At 41.8% G+C, this 24722-nt stretch overlaps 1 protein-coding gene across 1 annotated transcript; it reads right to left on the bottom strand.

Moving 5' to 3' along the window:
• Positions 1-165: 165 nt before the first annotated feature.
• On the bottom strand, positions 166-23863 carry cry (circadian regulator cryptochrome). Its single transcript, XM_069502630.1, has 13 exons — positions 23647-23863; positions 17577-17730; positions 15885-16031; positions 15250-15437; positions 13647-13763; positions 11929-12062; positions 11101-11196; positions 9723-9796; positions 9370-9496; positions 8198-8380; positions 6045-6212; positions 5251-5374; positions 166-3055 (listed from the first exon to the last, which is right to left on the bottom strand). Exons 2-13 carry the CDS (start codon positions 17704-17706, stop codon positions 2936-2938), a joined length of 1608 nt encoding a protein of 535 aa, XP_069358731.1. The 5' UTR covers positions 17707-17730; positions 23647-23863; the 3' UTR covers positions 166-2935.
• Positions 23864-24722: the final 859 nt, after the last annotated feature.

Here is a 24722-nt window from a genome sequence, read left to right as displayed (position 1 = left end):
TAGACGCTAAGATTCTTCTAGCACGACGATCCACCGAATCTAATGCACCAAGCTGGTACTTGGCATAGCCATTTTATTAAGTTCTAGCTAGTAGCTACCTACTCGAAGTATAGTAGGTACGTGGTGGTTTTAATTAATGAGGTTGAAGAAATAATAAAACAGTAATTTAGTTATTTAGTATCTTTATTTAATTATACATCACACCGATACTAATAATAATGTCCTTATTATAATAAAGTATATTCCATTCATATATATATAATGAATTCTTTTTCATTTGTAAAAGTTAACAAAATCGTAAAAATAAATTTGTATGGAAACTTTGTGTTTATAAATAGGTACCCTGTTTTTGTACTATAGAAGAGATTCAAATTGTATAAAAATAATCATCATCATCATCGTGATCAACCCATCGCCGGCTCACTACAGAGCACGGGCCTCCTCTCAGAGTGAGAAGGGTTATAGCATTATAATAGTAGTAGTAGTTAGTATAAAAATAAAAGTAAATTTTATTAAATAAGTATAATAATTAATAAATGACCACAAAGTCAATAAGTGATCCCTTCATTTCTTCCAATAAAAAAAAACAGTACTTAAAAGTATAAAACTTAAAGTTACTCCATAAATGAAGAACTAAATAAAATCTTTCATAGTTCAACAAAATGAAACAATAAACCGTCATTATCAATAATTTCAGTACATAAATCTATTTATCTCAATTTTTATATTAACTTTGGCAAGAAATATTTTCGACAGAGAACTACAAAAGCACTGCCAACAAAGGAATTTAAATTAAAAGTAGGTAAGCCAAGTATAAAATAACTATGCATTTCAACTTAGAAGAGCACCCAGAGCAGCGCAAGAAAGGAAATACCAAACTTGCCCTGCTATAGTCAAGAAGTTAAATTGTTGAATTTTGGACAAGTAAATGAATAGTAGTGCGGGTCTTCTTTGTTTGGCATTGGCCGGAACGGCCAAGCGGGGGTACGGGCCTCGTGGCATGGCCTCCTTACCCGGGTGGGGCGCAGGGCTTGTGCGACTGTCTTTAAAGGCCCAAGACACGGGTCTGCCCGCGAAATTCAAATTTAATTTGGTTTTTCGCAATTTGTAAACTAATACGACAAAGTAGGCTTATGGCATTCAAATTTCGCCCCTGGCAATATCATCTTCACAATAATGACTAATTTGTGAGTCAAACTCATTATTTTGACTAATTTCTTAAACTGGACACTTTCAAGTAAAGATTTTTATATAAACCTGTGAAGATGATATTGCCGGAATTTCACCGACTACGGCCAGCAAATCTTGGGTTATGGCCCTAAGGGACTTGTTTGAAGAGGAAGGAATGTCCTGACATACATGGTTTTCACTCAGAATATGCTCTTACCTTTAAAGGAGCGTTTGCACAAATAAAAGTATTTTTGAGAAATTAGGTTGAATAATGTGGTTTTTGAAATGACCGATTCAATTTTGTTGCCTTTCTATGAGTGAATTTTTTTGTTGCGGAACCAAGTTTGGAGTTACGCAAATCGATGTTTTTCTCAATTGGAATGCATAGTACGTATGACTCACAACATTGTACTAAATGCACTAATACTGGCAACAATCAGTACCCTTATTATAAATGCGAAAGTGTGTTTGTTTGTTGGTTTGTCCTTCAATCACGTCGCAATGGTGCAACGGATTGACGTGATTTTTTGCATAGGTATAGATAAAGACCTGGAAAGTGACAAAGGCTACTTTTTATCCCGGAAATACGCTCCCACGGGATTTTTAAAAACCTAACTCCACGCAGACGAAGTCGTGGGCATCAGCTAGTTAATAATAACATCAACACATTCAGATCTTAAAATTCTAAACATAATATACTCATATGTTACTAAGCTATGGTATCATTTTTACCAGACATTAACATTGGAATTCAGTCAAGATTGGGGCTTCTTTAGAGGATGATTCAAACAGTATGTGTGATAATGTCGTCTGTGTGGGTTCTTCTCAGATCTGGGCGCGTTTATAACTCTCGCAGCTTTATTTTTAAGTTCGCGTAAAAATTATCACCACTATATCATTACCTTACAAATGCACAAATGCAACAACCGACCATCAAAAAGTGTTATTTATTACCTATTTTGAATAAAACATTTGACTTTGTCATTGAATCGTCCTCCCTGAGTTCCAGTGTAAGAGAAGTCACCTTTAGTAGGCGACAGATCGAGATGGCAATCGGGGTAGGGACGCCCTGTACGGCCCTGCGCTAAGTACGGGCGAGCGTGGGTGACGTGCGGGTGTGCGGGGGCGTCCTCCAGCCTCATACACTGATAGCCATCTCGACCTGTCGCGAACTATATACGACGGGACTACAGCTGCGCGATTACGGGAGATTGATGAATGGAGAATGATCGCGAGATTTACGCTTGTCGCAAGTCTGTCGCGAGATGCGTACAGTCCGTTCACAGTTAATTTACCTGTGACGTTATATTTGGCACCATTGTAAATCACACAATAATAAACCCTAAGCTCTAAGGAATAAAGCAAACAAAGCAATGGTGCCAACATTGACGGCAGGGGACAAGTTATAGTTGCCTTTGCCTTTACACAAGTTTAAAAAATGTGTTAAAAGTATGCTCCTAAAAAAAGCATATTATACAGTCGCAGACTATGTAAACGATAAAAAAGCTTGGATTTGAATAGCTCCAGCAATGCACGGGGCTGCAATGCCTTGTATAGTACGGTATAATAATATTGTAAATTGAAAAATTAAAAAGAGCAACCGCCGAGTTACTTGCTCGATAGGAACGGCATTCCGAACCAGTGGTAAATTAAAACTACCTGACTATTCATAAATACTTGTAAAAAGTTTACATGAATAAAAAAACATTCTATTCTATTCTATTCTAGTGAAGGGACTGTAATCACCCCGCCGGTCGTCATCAGCTTAGGAGGCAGTGTTGAATTCCATTTGGCTCTCGTCGCCCAGCCACATGAACTGACGGATCTCGTCCTCGGACGACGGGCAGCAATGCGGCGGCGCCTTCTCCAGCACGCGACGTAACTCCTGAACACAAATAAAAGGCACATAAGTATAACTTCAGTTTAGAGCCTCAATAGCTCAACCGGTATAGGAGTGGACTGAAAACCGAAAGGTCGACGGTTCAAATCCCGCCCGTTGCACTATTGTCGTACCTACTCCTAGCACAAGCCTGACGCTTAATTGGAGAGGAAAGGGGAATTAGTCATTTAATATGGCTAGTATTCTTTTTAAATAAAAAAAATAAAAAAAATAAAAAATAAACTGCTTAAGTGGGCGCAGTTCGGTGCTTTCTTCATACAAACGTAGGAGGGTAATTACTACATTATTTGATATTGTATGCTCAAAACTAAGTATTATATCGGTTTGTCTTGCCATTATCTAGGTTTATTGATATATTAAACATTGAAAAAAATATTGATTTTAAAGTTACGAGCCTCAAAAGATTCCTATTTTAACACTAAATTTATGACAACTTTGGGCGTAATTAAATAAGCTTAGGGGGAATGAAAATTCTAAAACAATTTAACATTAGACATAGTTTATTTATTCATTAGTTGAAATATCTTTATTTTGCAAACATACATTTAGTATTTTTTTCTCAAAAATACTTTTCCTAAACCCTTGATTTCAGTGAAAATCATCGTGCATCTTACCTTTCTCATACAATGTCAAGTGAAAAGCAAACAGGTTAGGTCGAGCGTACTGCGTCACCTTGACTCACGTGTTTGTCGGTGTATGCCCGACTGGACTCTGTCAGTAGAATCTACCTTCCGAACCGGCGGTGGTAGACTTTTAATATCATAAGTGGCAGATGCTGTCCTCTATGAAATAAATAAATCCATTTCATTCGTTTCGAACACGTCTGGCAATCCTTTTCAATGGGTCGCTGCTCGAGACGCGGCGTCCAGAAGACTGCGGGCTACGATACGCAAGGACGTTTCAGACGTAACGTAATTCCTATACCTTTAGGTTGAACGGTTGAGCCGTGAAAAGCTATCAGACAAACAGACAGACACACTTTCGCATTTATAATATTATAGTATGGATTAGACCAAAAAAAACAAATGGGTACTTATTAGGTGTTAGTTAATCTTTCATATAAAACATTCATACTAACATTCATACAAACCATTTTATATTACATATTTTAAAAAAGTCCCTGTACATGGCAAGAGGGGTAAACTAAAGGCGAACGTTAACGATGTTTCGCGTGCCGCCGTCAATTCGTCCAAGGTTGATCATGATGAGTCCTCCTCACCTATGGTGCTGAAACGTGGACACTAACAAACGGCCTTGTCCACAAACTCAAAGTCGCTCAGCGAGCTATGGAGAGGGCTATGTTAGGAGTTTCCTTGAGGGACAAGATCCGAAATGAGGAGATCCGCAGGAGAACCATGGTCACTGACATAGCCCAAACTATTAGCAAGCTGAAGTGGCAGTGGGCAGGTCATGCCTGTCGTAGAGGCGATGGCCGTTGGAGCCGGAAAGTCCTTGAGTGGAGACCGCGTTTAAGCAAGCGTAGTGTGGGACGCCCTCCAGCACGATGGACCGACGATATAAAGAGGCTGGCGGGAAGTGGCTGGATGAGGAAGGCTGAGGACCGGGTATGGTGGCGCTCTTTAGGGAAGGCCTATGTCCAACAGTGGACGTCCACAGGCTGATGATGATGATGATGATTTTTTTTATTTTTTTTATTAAGGCTAGGTACCTCTAACGTAATTAGAGACTTTGTTTGCTAAAGTTTGAATCTTTCATGCCAGTTCTCGCATCTTTGCTTCTCGCACTTTCATTCTTCATACCATTTCTTTCTTTCATACATCCTCTTTCATACGACGGGTTGGTTCCCCTCCTATGCTAGGCTATTTGAGGGGTTTTTATTATTTTTTGTCTTTTATTTTATTTTAGTCTTTAGTACAATCTTATTTACAATTTTTGTCTTATTATATATATACACTTTGTATGGCATCGAGTTTTTTCTATATCGAAAGGAACAGAGCCATTTAATTCTCGTCCATGTTAATTTATGTATTCAACAATACTAAACAACATTGGGCCTTTTTATTTGGCTCTGTTCCTTTCAATGGCCGTTCTCGCTATTTTCTAGCAAAATTCCAAGAATACTTTCCGGCTTGCGGTGCTCTCCAGTATGGCGGGAATAGAGCCCCTGCACAGTTCTAATGCGATGATGATGATCATGATGAGATGACAATGCTACTAACCTGCATGGCGCTGCGGTTGCGATGCGCGGCGGCGCGGTGGTCGACCACCGGCGCGGGGTAGTCGCGGCCGATGACGCAGTCCGCCTTCTGCTGCACGTCCAGTGGCGCTCTCCACGGCTCGTAGCTGCGAAGCGAAATAACTACATCGAATCCGCGGGGTGATGACGTATCTCACGACAGGCATGCGACAGGCGCAAATCTCGCGATCATTGCTGTCACACGTAACACATAACAGCGGCTAGACAGACAATAGCAACAAAGCAAAATAAGAAGAAGAAGAGAGACAGCAAATGACCTGTCGCATTGCTACTGCTGTCGCGTTGCTGTCGCTACTGCAACGTTTTATGTAACCACCCCTGCGGGACTGAAGACAATGACAGGTAAATATAGTGCTAATCTTTTCCACAGCAAGCATTATGAAAGAAATAGCAATATATTGATTAGATTTGTCATTTTAGTTTAGTTCAGAAATTGCATCCAAGATAATTAACCACTTTGACTGAACTTGACAGCATCTCACCCACACCCACATCACTGCACCCACACTCATATTATATTACTACGTCTACGTTCACAGGACGACACTCACACCCAAATCACAGTGTCACCATAATTATGGGCGTGGGTGTCACCATTTGTGTGGGTGTACATAATAATACCCACGTGACACCCACGCTCACATGACACCCGCACCCATATAACACCTGCACCCACGTGACACCCACATGACGATAGTCGACACCCACACTCACAGCCCACGCACACTGAGTCATCAACCGTAGCTCAATACTCACATGTATTCGACTGGCATCTTGGCCAGCTCGGGCACGTAGCGGCGCACGTAGTGACCCGAGGGCTCGAGGCGGCGGCCGAGGCGCACCGGACACGCGCACTCGCCCGAGTCCAGCAGCGCCTCGAACGCGCTCGAGGACACCCACATCCAGTTGCCGGCGCAGACTGACCTGGGGAGCAATGTATGACCTTTGATAGATCTTCCTTTTAACCGAAACGGTTCCTGAGGATAGCTGCAAGTAGTAGGATGGATAAGATGTTCGATCGGGGGCCACATAGGTGGGGGGGAGTGCCAGAGTCAACGCTCTACGAAGCTGAAGCCTCTTTCCAAAGGTCGATGTACACCATTTCCTGCCAGCTGTATATTGTACTAGTACTCTAAATTTTGTTTTGAGAAAAACGGTTTCAGGGTGGACGCCAATGAAACTTTTCTTAAATTAATTTCTTGTTTTTTCGCAAATGAGACAAAAGTACAGCACAAGTCTCGGTCGAAACAGCAATGACCAGCCCTGTTTAGTTTAAAAGGACTCAACTGTTCACTCACCAATCAGCGTCAAGCAAGTACTTGAGGAAGTGTTGCAGGCCGTGTTCCCAGGACAGCCACAGCGTGCCGCGCGTGAGGAACGACGCGACGGTGTTGCGCACGGCGTGGTGCAGCCAGCCCTCCGTGCGCAGTTGACGCATCGCGGCATCTATGAACGGGAACCCCGTCTGTTCACTCACCAATCAGCGTCAAGCAAGTACTTGAGGAAGTGTTGCAGGCCGTGTTCCCAGGACAGCCACAGCGTGCCGCGCGTGAGGAACGACGCGACGGTGTTGCGCACGGCGTGGTGCAGCCAGCCCTCCGTGCGCAGTTGACGCATCGCCGCATCTATGAACGGGAACCCCGTCTGTTCACTCACCAATCAGCGTCAAGCAAGTACTTGAGGAAGTGTTGCAGGCCGTGTTCCCAGGACAGCCACAGCGTGCCGCGCGTGAGGAACGACGCGACGGTGTTGCGCACGGCGTGGTGCAGCCAGCCCTCCGTGCGCAGTTGACGCATCGCGGCATCTATGAACGGGAACCCCGTCTGTTCACTCACCAATCAGCGTCAAGCAAGTACTTGAGGAAGTGTTGCAGGCCGTGTTCCCAGGACAGCCACAGCGTGCCGCGCGTGAGGAACGACGCGACGGTGTTGCGCACGGCGTGGTGCAGCCAGCCCTCCGTGCGCAGTTGACGCATCGCGGCATCTATGAACGGGAACCCCGTCTGTTCACTCACCAATCAGCGTCAAGCAAGTACTTGAGGAAGTGTTGCAGGCCGTGTTCCCAGGACAGCCACAGCGTGCCGCGCGTGAGGAACGACGCGACGGTGTTGCGCACGGCGTGGTGCAGCCAGCCCTCCGTGCGCAGTTGACGCATCGCCGCATCTATGAACGGGAACCCCGTCTGTTCACTCACCAATCAGCGTCAAGCAAGTACTTGAGGAAGTGTTGCAGGCCGTGTTCCCAGGACAGCCACAGCGTGCCGCGCGTGAGGAACGACGCGACGGTGTTGCGCACGGCGTGGTGCAGCCAGCCCTCCGTGCGCAGTTGACGCATCGCGGCATCTATGAACGGGAACCCCGTCTGTTCACTCACCAATCAGCGTCAAGCAAGTACTTGAGGAAGTGTTGCAGGCCGTGTTCCCAGGACAGCCACAGCGTGCCGCGCGTGAGGAACGACGCGACGGTGTTGCGCACGGCGTGGTGCAGCCAGCCCTCCGTGCGCAGTTGACGCATCGCGGCATCTATGAACGGGAACCCCGTCTGTTCACTCACCAATCAGCGTCAAGCAAGTACTTGAGGAAGTGTTGCAGGCCGTGTTCCCAGGACAGCCACAGCGTGCCGCGCGTGAGGAACGACGCGACGGTGTTGCGCACGGCGTGGTGCAGCCAGCCCTCCGTGCGCAGTTGACGCATCGCCGCATCTATGAACGGGAACCCCGTCTGTTCACTCACCAATCAGCGTCAAGCAAGTACTTGAGGAAGTGTTGCAGGCCGTGTTCCCAGGACAGCCACAGCGTGCCGCGCGTGAGGAACGACGCGACGGTGTTGCGCACGGCGTGGTGCAGCCAGCCCTCCGTGCGCAGTTGACGCATCGCCGCATCTATGAACGGGAACCCCGTCTGTTCACTCACCAATCAGCGTCAAGCAAGTACTTGAGGAAGTGTTGCAGGCCGTGTTCCCAGGACAGCCACAGCGTGCCGCGCGTGAGGAACGACGCGACGGTGTTGCGCACGGCGTGGTGCAGCCAGCCCTCCGTGCGCAGTTGACGCATCGCGGCATCTATGAACGGGAACCCCGTACGACCTTCCTTCCATCTGCGGGTGAAACGAAAAAAAAATGTAGCGTCGCATCTGATCTTTTTCAATAGAAAAAACCGGCCAAGTGCGAGTCAGACTCGCGCACTGAAGGTTCCGTACTAGTCGTATTTTATCGACATTTTGCACAATAAATCAAAAACTATTATGCCTAAAAATACAGAAAAATCTGTTTTAGAATGTACGAGTACAAGTAAAGTACTTTGTGAAAAGTATACCAAGTGGGGTATCATTGATACCCCACTTGGTATACTTTTCAAAAATTTTGAAAATAGCAATATTTGTTCATGAACACATTTTAATTTTTTTTCTTGTGATGTAACCACAAATTCAAGGTTTTTAGATTTTTCCTCTCATGCCTGCTATTCATTTTTGGGGTACGGAACCCTAAAATGTGCTGAATCCTATCTAGATTTATTATGAGTTATTACCTATCGTACATCAGATTGTCTAGAAGAGATTGTTTTAAGTGATAAGACCACCTTTATGATGTTACGTTATCAGCGCGTAGTACGGGCTAGTAACGTACCAGTACCAAGAGTAACGTACCAGTACCAACAGTAACGTACCAGTACCAACAGTAACGTACCAGTATCAACAGTAACGTACCAGTATCAACAGTAACGTACCAATACCAACAGTAACGTACCAGTATCAACAGTGACGTACCAGTACCAACAGTGACGTACCAGTACCAACAGTGACGTACCAGTACCAACAGTGACGTACCAGTACCAACAGTGACGTACCAGTACCAACAGTAACGTATCAGTACCAACAGTAACGTACTAGTACCAACAGTAACGTACCAGTATCAACAGTAACGTACCAGTACCAACAGTAACGTACCAGTATCAACAGTGACGTACCAGTATCAACAGTAACGTACCAGTACCAACAGTAACGTACCAGTATCAACAGTGACGTACCAGTACCAACAGTGACGTACCAGTACCAACAGTGACGTACCAGTACCAACAGTGACGTACCTTTGCAACTCATCGCCCTCTGGCTCCTTCCACGGAATGTTGAGGCAGATGGGGTTGCCCGCCATCTGCGCGTACTGAGGGTTGTTCACGCTCATCGTGTAGAAGTACTCGCGCCAGATCAGCTGGCCTGCGTACAATTAATCAATGACTTATTTTTAAAAATCATACTTCTGACCGACGCGACGTATCCAAGGGGCATGAGATATGTTCGGCCAAAAACGTGCCCGGGCACCCACGACTGCCGCCGTCTTAACTAGGCTCCACTCATTACGTATCGTCATTAGATCTACGGTTCAATTGAGGTGGTTCATGAGGTAATGTCCGGTCGTTAAGCACCAGTAATACAAACTTACCAGTAATAAATTGACCGGAGGCCAGACGTCCTTGATGGACCTGTTGGAACAAGTCCTGAAGGCACCAGTAGAACCTAAAAATAATTGAAACAAAATATTTAACACAGCAAAAACTAAATATTTTCAGCCTCATTCCTGAAAATGGGTTCGCTTAATCAAAATCATCAAATCATTTATTTGTTGTTGGTGTCACAGATAAAAACAAAGTACAAATGTAACATTTTCATCTGTGACACCACCCCAAATGGGTGTACAGCTCAGCATAATGTCCTGCATCATATGCGTTAACACACATAAAATATATAGATATATATATATATTATATACATATATATATATCTATATAGCTGCACATCATGTGGTTAAAGTTGACCACAGGTCACTTTGGACTGCATAAGTCAGATGCAAAGGTGTTACCAGAAAGATATAGAAGGAGATACTAAGGAGGGGAGAAGATTTTTAATCCATAGGCCGTTGGGCAGCATCCCAAATGAAGCCTGAAACACTGAGATATCCTTGAGCATTTTCCTCCTCCACAGACGAAAAATAGCCAGAATCAACCAAAAAAAGCGTCCAAGAATCAAGCAAAGTGCTTCTGGATTTCTTTGTTCTCCGGGTTTGCTTTACCCATCTATGTGCAACGATGGTCAAATAAATTTATTTAAAAGTAGATTATGCCCGCGACTTCGTCGGCGTGGATCTAGGTTTTTGAAAATCCCGTGGAAACTCTTTAATTTTCCGGGATAAAAATTAGCCTAAGGGGCTGTCTCCACGAGCGAGAGTATCGCGACGATATTATCGTCGTGCCACGTATTTCTATATACTCTCTAAGAACGTGTCTCCACACGGCGATGATATCGCGGCGATGCGACGAGTGGCAATGTGCGCGCGTAACGTCGTCCTATCGCCGCGGTATCGTCGCTACTGGTGGCGCGCTCGCCGCAGAACGTGGCGCTCTCGCAGCGAGCGCGCGGCGGGCGCGCTCTCAAACGCCACTACATCCATAATTAAGAATTATTTTATTAACTGAGACACTACTTATTTCGCTCTTGTCTGGCACCTAACTGAACTCTTTCAACAAAAGCACAACGCATCGAAAATGCGGCGATTCCGTTACGAGTCGTCGCGGACACGCTGTGATTCCGTCACGAGTCGTGACGATATGGTGGCGGAATAATCGCTCGTTCGTGGAGATTACCCGACGATAGAAGCGCGGACTCGTCGCGATACTCTCGCTCGTGGAGACAGCCCCTAAGTCCTTCTCTGGGATGTAAGTGATAACTGTATAAAATTCATCAAAATCGGTTGAACTGTTGAAAGCTAGCAGACACTTTCGCATTCATAATATTAGTATGGATAATATGGATATAAAACTTACCGGCGCACAGACAAGCAGCCGAAACGAAGCGCAGGGCTCAACGATATTGGCCGGCTCAAAAGATCCGGGTTGCCATGCGTTGGTAGGTAAGAACCCCTGACAAAAACAAATAAAAAACAAATTGCAAAGTTTCGCCCGTGTTTCAAGGTGAATCTTCAGTTTTAGTCTATGGATAGTTTTGTAGTAATTTAGTTTGCAGTAATTTGTAGGTTTGTTATTGACGCAAAAATCCTTTGTGAATCTTGACCTCCGCAAAATCTAAACTCCATTTTTTACACAATGTCAACCTTTCTTTTTTCTCGTAAATCTTTTCATAATTTTTCTGGATTTTCTTTTAAGAAAAAATGTATATCACTCCTGTATTATTTGACTTTGTATCATTCATTTTCCGTATGCCATAAATTACAATGCCACGGTGTTATATGCGACCCGCAAATGCCCCTCAAACTTAATAACCACTAATAAGACCACAGTGTTTACCACTGCGTACTGCACTGTCAATCTCAGACACCTGTAGGGCGATTGTCTAAAACCTGCATCAATCATTATTACAATCTCAATTGTTCTGATTGGCTGAATTTGTGCAATTCTTGTTACAACAATGCATTGTGGCCAATAGTGAGCGAGCATTAACCAATCAGAAATGATTGCGATCGTGACATTGTAGCTGTCAAACAACCGCTCGCTCGCTCGCTATTGGCTACAATGCATTGTTGCAACAAGAATCGCACAAATTCAGCCAATCAGAACAATTGAGATTGTAATAATGATTACTGCAGGTTTTAGACAATCGCCCTACAGGTAACAATATACGAGTAAGTACTTTACCTGCAGAACGTCTCATACTCCACAGCGAGGCGACTCTGCATCTGAACCAACGCTTCAGTTTCTCCGCCCACCCAGCGTATCATCCGAATATCCTCATTTTCCAAAAATATTCCCAAGTCTTCTGGTTTTGGAGCCTGCCAAAAGCAAAATAAAAACTCTGTTTTGTTCTGAGATATGCCTGCCTTACAACGAAAGGGTAATGAGCGAGAAATGGTTGAGCGGAACGGAGCCCCGAGCAGAGAGCCTTTGCCTACAACTGAGAAATAGTTTCACCCAAAACTGATTTTTGCCTTCCATTGCCAGCAGGCTAAGCGGAGTGAGCAAGGCGGAAAATGAAATAGGTAAGATGAGCGAAGGTCTCAATCAATCATTTTACAATAAACTTTCAGCTTTAGTTTTATTAAAAACTAGCTGACCCTGCGAACTTCGTTCCGCCTAACAGTCGATCCAAATTTTTTAATTTTTTTTAAAATCCCCACGATTTAGGACTTCAGTACTTTGCAGCATCAGGATTGAGGAGTTAGGATCCGAAGTTCAATGATGTAGCCTATGCTTGGTACCTAAAATTATTTTGCATCATCCGCAGTTCCTGAAACATTATAGTTTAGGAGTGCTGTACCCTACATCATCAGGGTTGAGGAGTTGAGACTTGAAGTCTGAGAATAAAGTCGTTGCTTGGTACCTACAATATGAATTCACTATGAACACTTCCTGAATCTTGATAACTCAGGCGGGCAGTAACCCTGCAGCATCAGGATTAAGGAGTTGAATCCAGAATTCTTTATGTGACCTCCACGAAAACTTTTTTTGTTGATTTAAAAAAAAAATTGCAAATCGGTCCAGAAACCTCGAAAAAATCGATGTAGAAAAAAGAACCACCTCCTTTTTGACAGTCGGTTAAAAACCGATTACCTTGAAATATTTACGGAATAATTTTTAAAATATCCCCTTTCTAACAAAAAAAGAATGAATGAAATCGGACTACGCGTTAATGAATTACAACTCAGTATACATTTTAACTTTCATCCCCTCTCCTACGGGAACCATGCTGAATTTCGGGATAAAAAGTATCCTATATTCTTCCTCATAGTATGACCTCAAATCGTACCAAGTTTCATTGGAATCCATTCAGTAGTTTCAGCGTGATGCGCGGCCGTGATACAGACAGACAGACAGACAGACAGACAGATAGACAGACAGACAGACAAAAATGAAAAAAATTACAGTTTTGTGTTCAGTATCGATTATAGAGTGCCCTCGAAAAAAAATTTTCAAAATATCTTCAATGTACAGAATTTGACCTGTTACAGTTTTATTATAAGTATTGATGACAAGCTGCCCGGCGAACTTCGTACCGCCTAACAGTCGATTCTTTTGCAGGATTTTTTTAAATTTTTCTCTCCGTAAGAACCATCCCCGTACTTCAAGGAATATTATGAAAAAAGAGTTAGCGAAATCGGTTCAGCTGTTCTTGAGATTTGCGATCAGCAACACATTCAGCAATTCGTTTTGTATATATAGAGAAGATAACCCACCTACACGAAACTCAAGAACATCTTTTTCATTATTTTGTCGTTGCTATGTAACGAAAAAAAATTAATTAGCACTGTATCGAGCTTATACATTTAATGAAAAACGCCAAGACGCCAAGTAAGTAAAAAAAACTAAATTGAAAATCCTCCTTTATTAAAACCGTTTCATAAACAATTCGTAAGTACCTTGTCAAAGACTGTAAACTCCTTGTAGAAGCTGTCGGGAAGGGACACAAAGTTGACTCCTCTTAAATCCACGTCATCCACCGGCCGCGGTGGATTGCCTATGATCGCCACGGTATGCTGGAAAAGAGCACAAACCTTTATGATATACCACTACTTAGTTTTTGTGCGTGATTTCGCTCGCGTGATTTTATTTTATTTTATTTTATTCGTTTTTTGCAATCAACAGCGATATATACAATATAATTTTACATAATAACAGACTGAAAATAAGGCCAAATAGGATTACAATTTTTTACAGATTACTTAAATAGATATTAATTATAAATTTATAACAGTACGTTTGATAATTTAAACAAGCTTTACAATAAGATAATAATATGAAAATATAAAAGTCAATTAACTAGTAAAAATACCTAGTAGGTGATTCACAACATATGTATGTGTGTGTGTATGTGTGAGTGTATGTTTGTGTGTGGGTGTGTGTTTGTGTGTGGGAGAGAGAGTATGCGTGAGTGCGTGCTTGTGGGTTATGATAATATGCGGATTTATGTACTATTATAGATACTAGTATAATTATTATCAGTTACATATTATTATTTTTCCGTTGCAGTTTAATTATTTCCTTTTTTAATTGCATTTTGGACAGGTGAAAAAGGTCGAAGTCAGAGTAAATTTTATTATAGGTTCGCGCCAGGCGTAAAATTATGGAATTTTGGGCGTAGGTTGTATTTGATTTCGGTACATACAATAGCTGAGGTATTCGTGGCCTAAAGGAGGAAGCATTGAAAGAGAAAGCTGACAGCAGGCTAGGACAGTCAATTTGTCCAGTCAATATAGCTTGTAGCAGCAGCATGTCACTTTGGTTTCTTCTTAGTTCCTGGGAGTCAATTTTGTAATGAGTACAGGCTTCTTTATAACTGTTAAATTTTTTGAATTCTTTGAAAGCCAGGTATTTAAGAAATTGTTTTTGTATTGATTCGAGTCTTTGAGTCTATGTATAATATAATTGGGTGACCAAATGTTGCATGCATATTCGAGAATACTACGAACATATGCAAAATACAGGGTTTTTATACATTCTATATTATTGAAAGTTTGTGTTACTCGTTTAATGAATCCTAATTGTTTGTAGGCTTTGTCCGCCACGACTTCCATATGTTCGTTCATCGATAGTTTAGCGTCAATTTTAATACCCAGATCTCGGACGGTTTTGACTTTAGCAATATTTATACCATTGATTTGATAGTTGAAGGTAATTGAGCTAGTTTTGCGGGAAAGAGTTATGTGGTGACATTTTTTAACGTTAACATTAACTCTATTCCTGATAGACATACACACAGAACGCTAGCAAAAACTTAGCGTCATTGTTATACCATCTAAACACAATTCAATACCAATAATATTTGCCTCATTTTGAAGTGTTAGTGATTCAGTATTTTCCAAACCCGCAATGTATAGCGTGCAAAACTCGGGTCAATGCCCCACCTACGACGCAGCGTTGAGTCCGAGTGGCTTAATTACGCAACGTTCGTTGACCTCTAGCGTCACTCAGAATGATGTTTTATTTGCAATATATGGTAAACTTATTAGGACATAGACTTACCAAAAACATCTGATAGGTAAGAGGTGGGATCCCCCCATTGGCGCGTATGATGACGTCAGGGTCCCACAGAGTGTGGGAAACGTTCTCACGACACGCTACCCCTATCTCACGACAAAGGCTCTTGACGCTTTCGTCTCTGGCACGCCATATCGGCTCACAGTCCTGCTCGAAGCAAATCTTACGGATCCCTGGTGAGAGAAATTGATGGTTGAACAAAAACATCTGTCAGGTAAAAGGAGTCAGATATCCTGATTGACGCGTATGATGACGTCAAGGTCCCACGTCAGAGTGTGGGACACGTTCTCACGATATCCCATGATGCTTTCGTCTCTGGCACGCCATATCAGCTAAGAGTCCTGCTCGAAGTAAATTTTATGGATCCCTGATGAGAGCAATTGATGGTTGAACAAAAACATTTGACAGGTAAATGGTGGGATATCCCCATTGGCTTATAATGACGTCAGGGTCCCACAGAGTGTGGGAGACGTTCTCACGACACCCCACCCCTATCTCACGACAAGGGCTCTTGACGCTTTCGTCTCTGGCACGCCATATCGGTTCACAGTCCTGTTCGAAGCAAATTTTACGATCCTGGTTTAAGGTTGGTTTTAAATATTAAGAGGTCCGCTACTTACCAAACTCCTCCCAAAGGCGCCTGAACACGACATCAGGCTTGCCCTTGATCATGTGCAGTCTGCCGCCGTACTTCTTGAACTGGTTGTCCAGATCCTGCAGAGCTTCCAGTAGGTAGCGCATGCGGCTGTAACCCACCACTTTGGTACCTACCAGAGAAAAAAAATTAATTAAGTAGGTAGGTACAATAATATGCAGTTCCATACGCAATCAAAGAGAAAAAAAAACTGGTCAACTGCGAATCGGACTAGCACACGAAGGGTTCCGTACCATCGTGCAAGATTATATACTTTTTTTTTAATTTACATATGGCAGGCATTTTTAAATTTTTATTATTGTTGTTATATACTAGATATTGTCTTCATAATCGGATGAAGTAGGTAAGATGAATATTCCGAACCAGCTGTGGTATCATCATCATCATCATCATCCAATAATAGACGTCCACTGCTGGACATAGGTCTCTTGTAGGGACTTTCACACGCCACGGTCTTGCACCGCCTGAATCCAGCAGCTTCCTGCGACTTGTCTGATGTCGTCCGTCCACCTAGTGGGGGGTCTTCCAACACTGCGTCTTACATTCCATGGTGCGAGGTCGCCATTCCAGCACCTTGGGACCCCAACGTCTATCAGTTTTACGAACTTTGTGCCCAGCCCATTGCCACTTCAACTTCGCAACCCGTTGAGCTATGTCGGTTACTCTAGTTCTCCTACGGATCTCCTCATTTCTGATTTGATCACGTAGAGGAACTCCAAGCATAGCTCTCTCCATCGCCCGCTGAGTGATTCTGAGCTTTCTTATGAGGCCCGTAGTTAGCGACCATGTCTCGCATCCATATGTCACCACTGGCAACACGCACTGTTCGAAGCACTGAGGAATTTTGGACAAGAAGACATCTCGAAGCTTCCTTGAACGCTGCCCAACGGAGTTCGATTCAGCGGCTGACCTCTTTCTCGAAATTGGACCTACCTAACTGGATTGTGTGTTCTAGGTATATATACCGTCTACAATTTCGAGCTGTGGTATGGTAGATTAAAATTTATTTAAATATTCAAAAGCTCTTCCAACAGTTTATTTGAATAAAAAGATTCTATTTATAAATACTATCTGTCCCGGCTTACTCACGTGTGTAGTCGACGTTAGCCCGACTAATGGAAATCACTCACGGTAGTTTAAACGCTAAAAAAAGATTATATTTATAACCATAGTAAAGTTAAACTGTGCTACGCTGATAGACCTGTAACTTTCCTCACTTGGTCACGTGCCCTTTCAATTGAAATCCACGTGCAGAAACTCCCAGCCTGCAGTCACGTGGCCAATTCGTTCAACTCCTATAACTGCCGAACAAATAACGACTATTGCCTGCGAAGTATTAAGTATGGCGCATACCTACGGAGTGGAGTCGAGGTGGTTTTCTATAATAACAGCTTTATTTATTCTGACATAATATTATACTTACCTATTTATACGGTGTAAATTTGTAGTTTGAAGAAACTATAACAGTCCTTTTCTGGGATACGCCTTACCAGCAGTTTCTCCATCGAACACGGGGAAGAAGGGGATGCTCTTATCCTCTAGAGCGGTGTGCAAAGGCGGGTTGTCGTGCAGTCGCAACCCGTGACGGAACCACAGCAAACAGCCGCCGAGCATCTTTAACGGAAACCACAGTTCCTCTCTATGGGAAACGCCTTACCAGCAGTTTCTCCATCGAATATAAACACGGGGAAGAAGGGGACGGTCTTGTCCTCTAGCGCGGTGTTGAGAGACGGATTGTCGTGCAGTCGCAACCCGTGACGGAACCACAGCACACTGCCGCCGAGCATCTTAGTCTTCTGCTAGTCTGCACTCTGCAACACAATTGGACAGCCATTCCAAGAGACATTCAAAAATTAAAATCGATCATGAGAACATCATTATCCAACATCATTTAAACTCATTGCCTTCTCGCAGTCTCTTCTCAGAATGAGGGTTTTAGGCCATAGTCTACCACGCTGGACAACTATGGATTAACGAACTTCATACACCTTTGAGAACATTATGAAAAACTCTGAACTCTTAGACATACAGGTTTCCTTACGATGTTTTCTTTCACCTAACGTCATACCCATAACCATATTGCTTTAAAGAAAACCAACAGTATTTACTGCGGGATTGGCTTGCCTTTTTTCACTTTTTTGTCTTTCAAACACGCATCAATTGATCAACGGATCTACATGATTTACAACATTTTTTTCAAATAAAAATATCGAGCAAACGAGCAGCCAAATAATGTTAAGTGATTATATGGATTTTAAAAACGTGGCGAATGACACAGACAAATTTTTACCCTGGAAAAACGAGAAGAGTTCCCACGTGATTTTTAAAAACAAATCCACACGGGCATCATCTACAGTACAGTACGCGACCGAAAGTAATGTACATCGGCCTATAGAATGACATTTCGTGTAGAGCGCTGTCTCTGACACTCATACTAAGACGTTTTGTCGATCTCAACGACGGGGACAGCGCTCTAGCTATCACCTATTAAAAGTCAATGTACATTACTTTCTGCCGCGTACTGTACATGGATTTTAAAGACCTGGAGGAGAGTGACACAGACTACTGTTTACCCTGTAAAAACGAGAAGAGCTCCAACGTGATTTTAAAAACTTAATTCCACGCGGAGAATCATCTAGATTCTAGTTAGGTAATAATATTTATGTTGCACAATTTCCCATTTCAATTGCGCTGAATATTCCCGAAGTGGGTCAAATCGATTCAAGCTAGCTATTTCATAGCAACGTGATTACATCGAAGCCCCACTGTTTCAGGCAGCCGTCAGAAACAATGGTCCCCCAGTCCCCCCATGGTACGCCAAACACGTCCGAATCATAACACGGGTTAGCAAACTCCAATAAGGTTGTACAGTGTACATGCTTTCTACGGTTCCGTACTCCGTACCCGAAGGGTGCCAACGAGACCCTAAAGACTCCGCTGTGTAATGAAAATTTAAAAAAATCGGCTAATTGCGAGTCAGACTTGCGCACCGAGGATTCCGTACTGCAGTCGTATTTTTTCGACATTTTAATAAAAATAAATAAAAATCTGTTTTAGAATGCATAGGTGAAGACCTTTCATATAATACCCCACTTGATATAGTTATCTTTATTCGAAAATTGAAACTACTAATTATTAGTTCATGATCACAATTTAATTTTTTGTGTGTGATGTAACCACAAATTGACGGTTTTTAGATTTTTTCCCTAATGTCTGCTATAAGACCTACCTACCTGCCAAATTTGATGATTCTAGGTCAACGGGAAGTACCCTGTAGGTTTCTTGACAAACAGACAGACAACAAAGTGATCCTATAAGGGTTCCGTTTTTCCATTTAACCCTAAAAACCGGCCAACTCAGACTCGCGTACCGAGGGTTCCGTACTGCAGTCGTATTTATAAATCAAGCAACGGCTTCATGATTACACTTCAAGTCTGAACTCCTCAAACCTGATGATGCAGGGTACAGCACTCCTAAGCCATAGAGATTCAGAAACTGTTCCTGGTCAAATAATATCATTGTAAATGCCGAGCATAGGCTTTGTTATTGAATTCCAAGTCCCAACTCTTCAATCCTAATGCTGCGAGGTACTGAACTCCTAAGCCGTGTGGATTGATATTTTAGGTACCAAGCTGACTATTTTCCCTAAAAAGCTTTAAAAAAACCAACTTCAAACATTGTAGTGGTTTTGGAAGTCGATTTTTTCAATAACTTTTTTAAAAAGAATCTTCTGTCCTAAAATTGCCCGGAAGAGGTCGATGTTTTAGCGATACGGTCGCCTGCACTCAAATAGATTACATTACTTGCGTGTTATTTTTATCAAGGCAAATATGTACATGTATCTGAATGCATTTATGCTAGCCCTAGGAATAAGTGCGTAGGTACTAGGTACCTACTGCACGTGCAGCTGCAAAACATATTACCTAAGCTATGACCTATTTTGAAATTCAACACGTGAGCATTATTCAATCAGTGTTACCGAGATCATTTATTTATTCATTTACTAGCTGATGGCCGCGATTTCGTTTGCGTGGATTTAGGTTTTTAGTTAAATCCCGTGGGAACTGTTTGATTTTCCGGGATAAAGATTAGCCTCTATGTCCACCCCCGGATGCATATTTTTTATTTTATTTTTATTCAGATACAAGTTAGCCCTTGACTGCAATCTCACCTGGTGGTAAGTGATGATGCAGTCTAAGATGATAGCGGGCTAACCTGGAAGGGGTATGGCAGTTTTTATTAAACGCATACCCCTTTGGTTTCTACACGGCATCGTACCGGAACGCTAAATCGCTTTGCGGCACGGCTTTGCCGGTAGGGTGGTAACTAGCCACGGCCGAAGCCTCCCACCAGACCAGACCAGAAATTTAGAAATTATAAAATTCCAAACCCCTGCCAGGAATCGAACCCGGGACCTCCCACTATTAAGACCACAGCGCTCACCACTGCGCCAGGGAGGTCGTCATATATCATCTCTATACCAAATTTCATCAAAATCGGTTGAACGGATGGGCCGTGAAAAGCTAGCAGACAGACAGACACACTTTCGCATTTATAATATTAGTGTGGAGAGTATGGATAGTATGGATTAGCTGATGCTCATGATTTCGTTTGCGTGGATTTAAGTTTATAAATCCCGTGGGAACTATTTGATCTTCCGCGATAAAAAGTAGCCTATGTCACTCTCCAGCTGCTCAATTGCGGTAGAATGATAGCAATAATGTCACGATCGCAATCACCTCTGATAGCCTCGGATTGGTTGACGGACGCTCGCTCACATTTGGCTACAATGCATTGTTGCAACTAGAATCGCACAAATTCAGCCAATCACAACAATTGAGATTGTAATAATGATGAATGACAAACCAACAAACAAACACACCTTCGCATTTCGTTGCTGGTGTGTAGAAAGGGCGAATATTTACTCGAATTCTATGTACGCGACAGGTAGAAATGCCATTTCGCCCCCGCCCCCATCCTCTCGCCTTATACCCCGAATCCCGATTGCCGTCTCAACCTGTCGCGGACTAGAGGTACTTATAATGAAGTTAGACCAAGGTTTGACCTTTTATGGCTGCGACTTTATTGCTGAAGTTTATAATAAACCAACAAAGTTTCCGAGAATTTGTACATTTCATTTGAGGAAGTTTGAAGTTCATTTTTGTACGGTAAGAAGTTGCGAAGCTGTTGCTGAAAAGAAACTTTCAGGTTTATTTCTGTAGACCATTGTAAAAACTTTCACAAGTTTTTTAGGGTTCCGTACCTTAAAAGTAAAAACGGAACCCTCCTAAATCCTATAAGGATCACTTTGTTGTCTGTCAGTCTGGCAAGAAACCTACAGGGTACTTCCCGTTGACCTAGAATCATGAAATTTGGCAGGTAGGTAGGTCTTATTGCTGACATAAGGGAAAAAATCTGAAAATTGTGAATTTGTGGTTACATCACACAAAATAAATTAAATTGTGGTCATAAACTAATATTAAGATTTTCAATTTTCGAAGTAAGATAACTATTTCAAGCGCGGCCAAAAGTGATTATCATCGATCTTTAGGAGATAGCAAATTTGTAGAGCACCGTCTCGGTCGTTGAGGCCGACAAAACGTCATATGAGTGACAGAGACAACGCTCTACAAAGGAGAAATGTCATTCTAAAGGCCGATGTTCATCACTTTCGGCCGCGTACTGTACCTACTGATAAATTACTCATTTCACTATCACCTGAAACATCACAGATCTTACTAAGTAATAACTAATAAGTATGTCATCATCATCACCATCATGATCAACCCAACGCCGGCACACTACAGGGCACGGGTCTCCTCTCAGACCCTCAGAGTGAGAAGATTTCTTGGCCATAGTGGCCATGTGCGGATTGGTAGACTTCACACACCTTTCAGAACATTATGGAGAACTCTCAAGACATGCAGGTTTCCTCACGATGTTTTCCTTCACCATTAAAGCAAGTGATATTTAATTCATTATAACGTGTGTGCCCGAGATCGAACCCCCGACCTCCGATTAGAAGGCAGACGTCCTAACCACTAGGCTATCACAGCAGAATAAGTATGTACTGAACACTATATTTTTTAACTGTTTTTCTCACAGTTTTTCTATTCTTTACAAAACAAAAACCTAGCCCAAAATATATTTTTAGCAAACTATTACTGAAGTAATATTTGTCTGCTCCTTTCTCTATTTACCTACGACCTTAGTACCCACTAGGTACTGGCTAGAGAAAAACTATTGCCTAAGAGATACTAATTACTCACCTGCTTTCATACTCCCATAGAAATACAATGCATACTCCTAACATTAAAATAGCAAAAAACCGGCCAAGTGCGAGTCAGGCTCGCGCAACGACGGTTCCGTGCTACAGTCGTATTTTTACGACATTTTGCACGATAATTCAAAAACTATGATGCATAAAAATAAACAAAAATTTGTTTTAGAATGTACAAGTGAAGACTTTTCATTTATGATACCCCACTTGATATAGTTATCTTACTTCGAAAATTGAAAATACTAATTATTAGTTTATGACTACAATTAAATTTTTTTTGTGTAATGTAACCACAAATTCAGGTTTTCAGATTTTTCCCCTAATGCCAGCTATAAGACCTACCTACCTGCCCATGCTTCTAGGTCAAGTACCCTCTAGGTTTCTTGACAGACAGACAAACAGACAGACAGACAACAAAGTGATCCTATAAGGGTTCCGTTTTTTTTTTTGAGGTACGGAACTCTAAAAAACAGAAATAATTGTACCTATTAATTTAGTAATTTCGAATTTAAAATGTATACTCATAAGATATGGATATTAAATAGGATTTTATGTAATTTTTTTTTTTTTTTTTAAAAGAATATTAGCCATTTTTTAAATGACTAATATTCCCCTTTCCTCTCCAATTAAGCGTCAAGCTTGTGCTAGGAGTAGGTACGACAATAGTGCAACGGGCGGGGTTTGAACCGTCGACCTTTCGGTTTTCAGTCCACTCCTATACCGGTTGAGCTATTGAGATATTAATTAGAATTTTTATTCATTACCTACATTCAATGATTATAATATTAAACTAGCTTATGCCCGTGACTTCATCCACCATCCATCACAAAATAAGTATTACTTATTAGTGTACAACAACATTCACAGAATACATCAAGTACAAGAACTAGTAGTTAAAAACCAGCCAAGTGCGAGTCAGGCTCGGGCAATGAGGGTTCCGTACAGCAGTCTTATTTTTTCGATATTTTGCACGAGAATTCAAAAACTATGATGCATAAAAATAAATAAAAATCTGTTTTAGAATGCACAGGTGAAGACCTTTCATTATGATACCCCACTTGATATAGCTGTTATTTTACTAAGAAAATTGAAAATAGTAGGTAATTATTAGTTTATGACCACAATTTAATTTTTTTTGTGTGATGTAACCACAAATTCACGGTTTTCAGATTTTTTCCCTAATACCAGCTATAAGACCCACCTACCTACCAAATTTCATGATTCTAGGTCAACCGGATGTACTCTGTAGGTTTCTTGACAGACAAATGGACAGACAGACAACAAAGTGATCCTATAAGGGTTCCGTTTTTCCTTTTGAGGTAGGGAACCCTAAAAATTACAAGATAAACATAATGGGAATAAATTAGCTACCTACCTATACAACTATGCATAACTTAAACACCACAACAAGAATGAGACATTTTATGCGTAAAACCATAACACTTACCTTTTAATAATTAATATTTATTTCCCAGAAGGCCTGCAGGCAATTAGCGAGTAGGTTAGAAGGTAAATTAAATAAACCTTTGCTTTACGACATTAGATACAATGTAACATTAGAGCGCAGAGTGCAGTAGAGTGTATAGGACCACGGTTCACGGCCATAATGCGGCCGATGCGGCGGGCCGTATATTCAATGTAGGTACTCTGTGCGGCGGGCGCGGCCATACAAATTCCGTTCCCTGCGAATAGCAAAATAGAACACAAATAGAAGTTGACAGTGGTTGACAGATTTGACCACAGAACGATACAATAACACATGTTCACTGCATGGCGCCATTTTGTTATCAGTTCATGTAAAAAGTACTCTGTGGTTCAGTTCACAGACTACAGTGTATAAAGGGAAATAGACTAGTAAGTCGGGCCGTCAAGGCGCCCACTTGAAAAGCGCCATCTAGGAGACGGGTTTGGTACTAAATAGAGTCAATACCCAGTATATTTACCTACCTATATACCTACACTTTTTTAAATTAGGTAGGAATGTGGTGTTTGATTTGCGGGAGTTTTGAATGGATAATGGTACTTATCTTGGCAATACTGATAATTACCAATATCACGATGGCATTTAACTCCCACCAATCAAATTTAATTCAAAAATTAAACAACTAATATTATTTAAACTTTTTAAATTTTTATTTTTATAATAAATATCAGCATCACATTTAAGTGGATCTCTTGAATCGAAAAAGTGAATTTTTCCATTTAAAATAAAATTAATATCTTTGCACCAGTTATTTATAAAAAATATGACAGTTTCCTTGGTCAATAAATTAATAATTTTGTCTCTATGTGACCTACATGATATAAAGTTAAAATTTATATTCGATAATAGTATTAATTTTACGTATTCTTGTATTTTATTTTTATTACTTCTGTTTTTCAAAATTTCAATTACGTGATTTTCGATCTCAGCGAAGCAATCAAAAATGTTTCTCGTCGGATAACATAGCCATCCTTTGTCATTGTATTCGCTAATTTTAATATGTTTATGAAAAGCCTCCAGTTCCTTACTTTTAAACACTT

This window comes from Maniola hyperantus, chromosome 13, assembly GCF_902806685.2.
Source record: "Maniola hyperantus chromosome 13, iAphHyp1.2, whole genome shotgun sequence".
In the NCBI taxonomy this organism is placed as follows: Eukaryota; Metazoa; Arthropoda; class Insecta; order Lepidoptera; family Nymphalidae; genus Maniola; species Maniola hyperantus.
The sequence above is the reverse complement of the archived record's forward strand: the minus strand, read 5'-3'. Positions and strand labels throughout refer to the sequence as shown.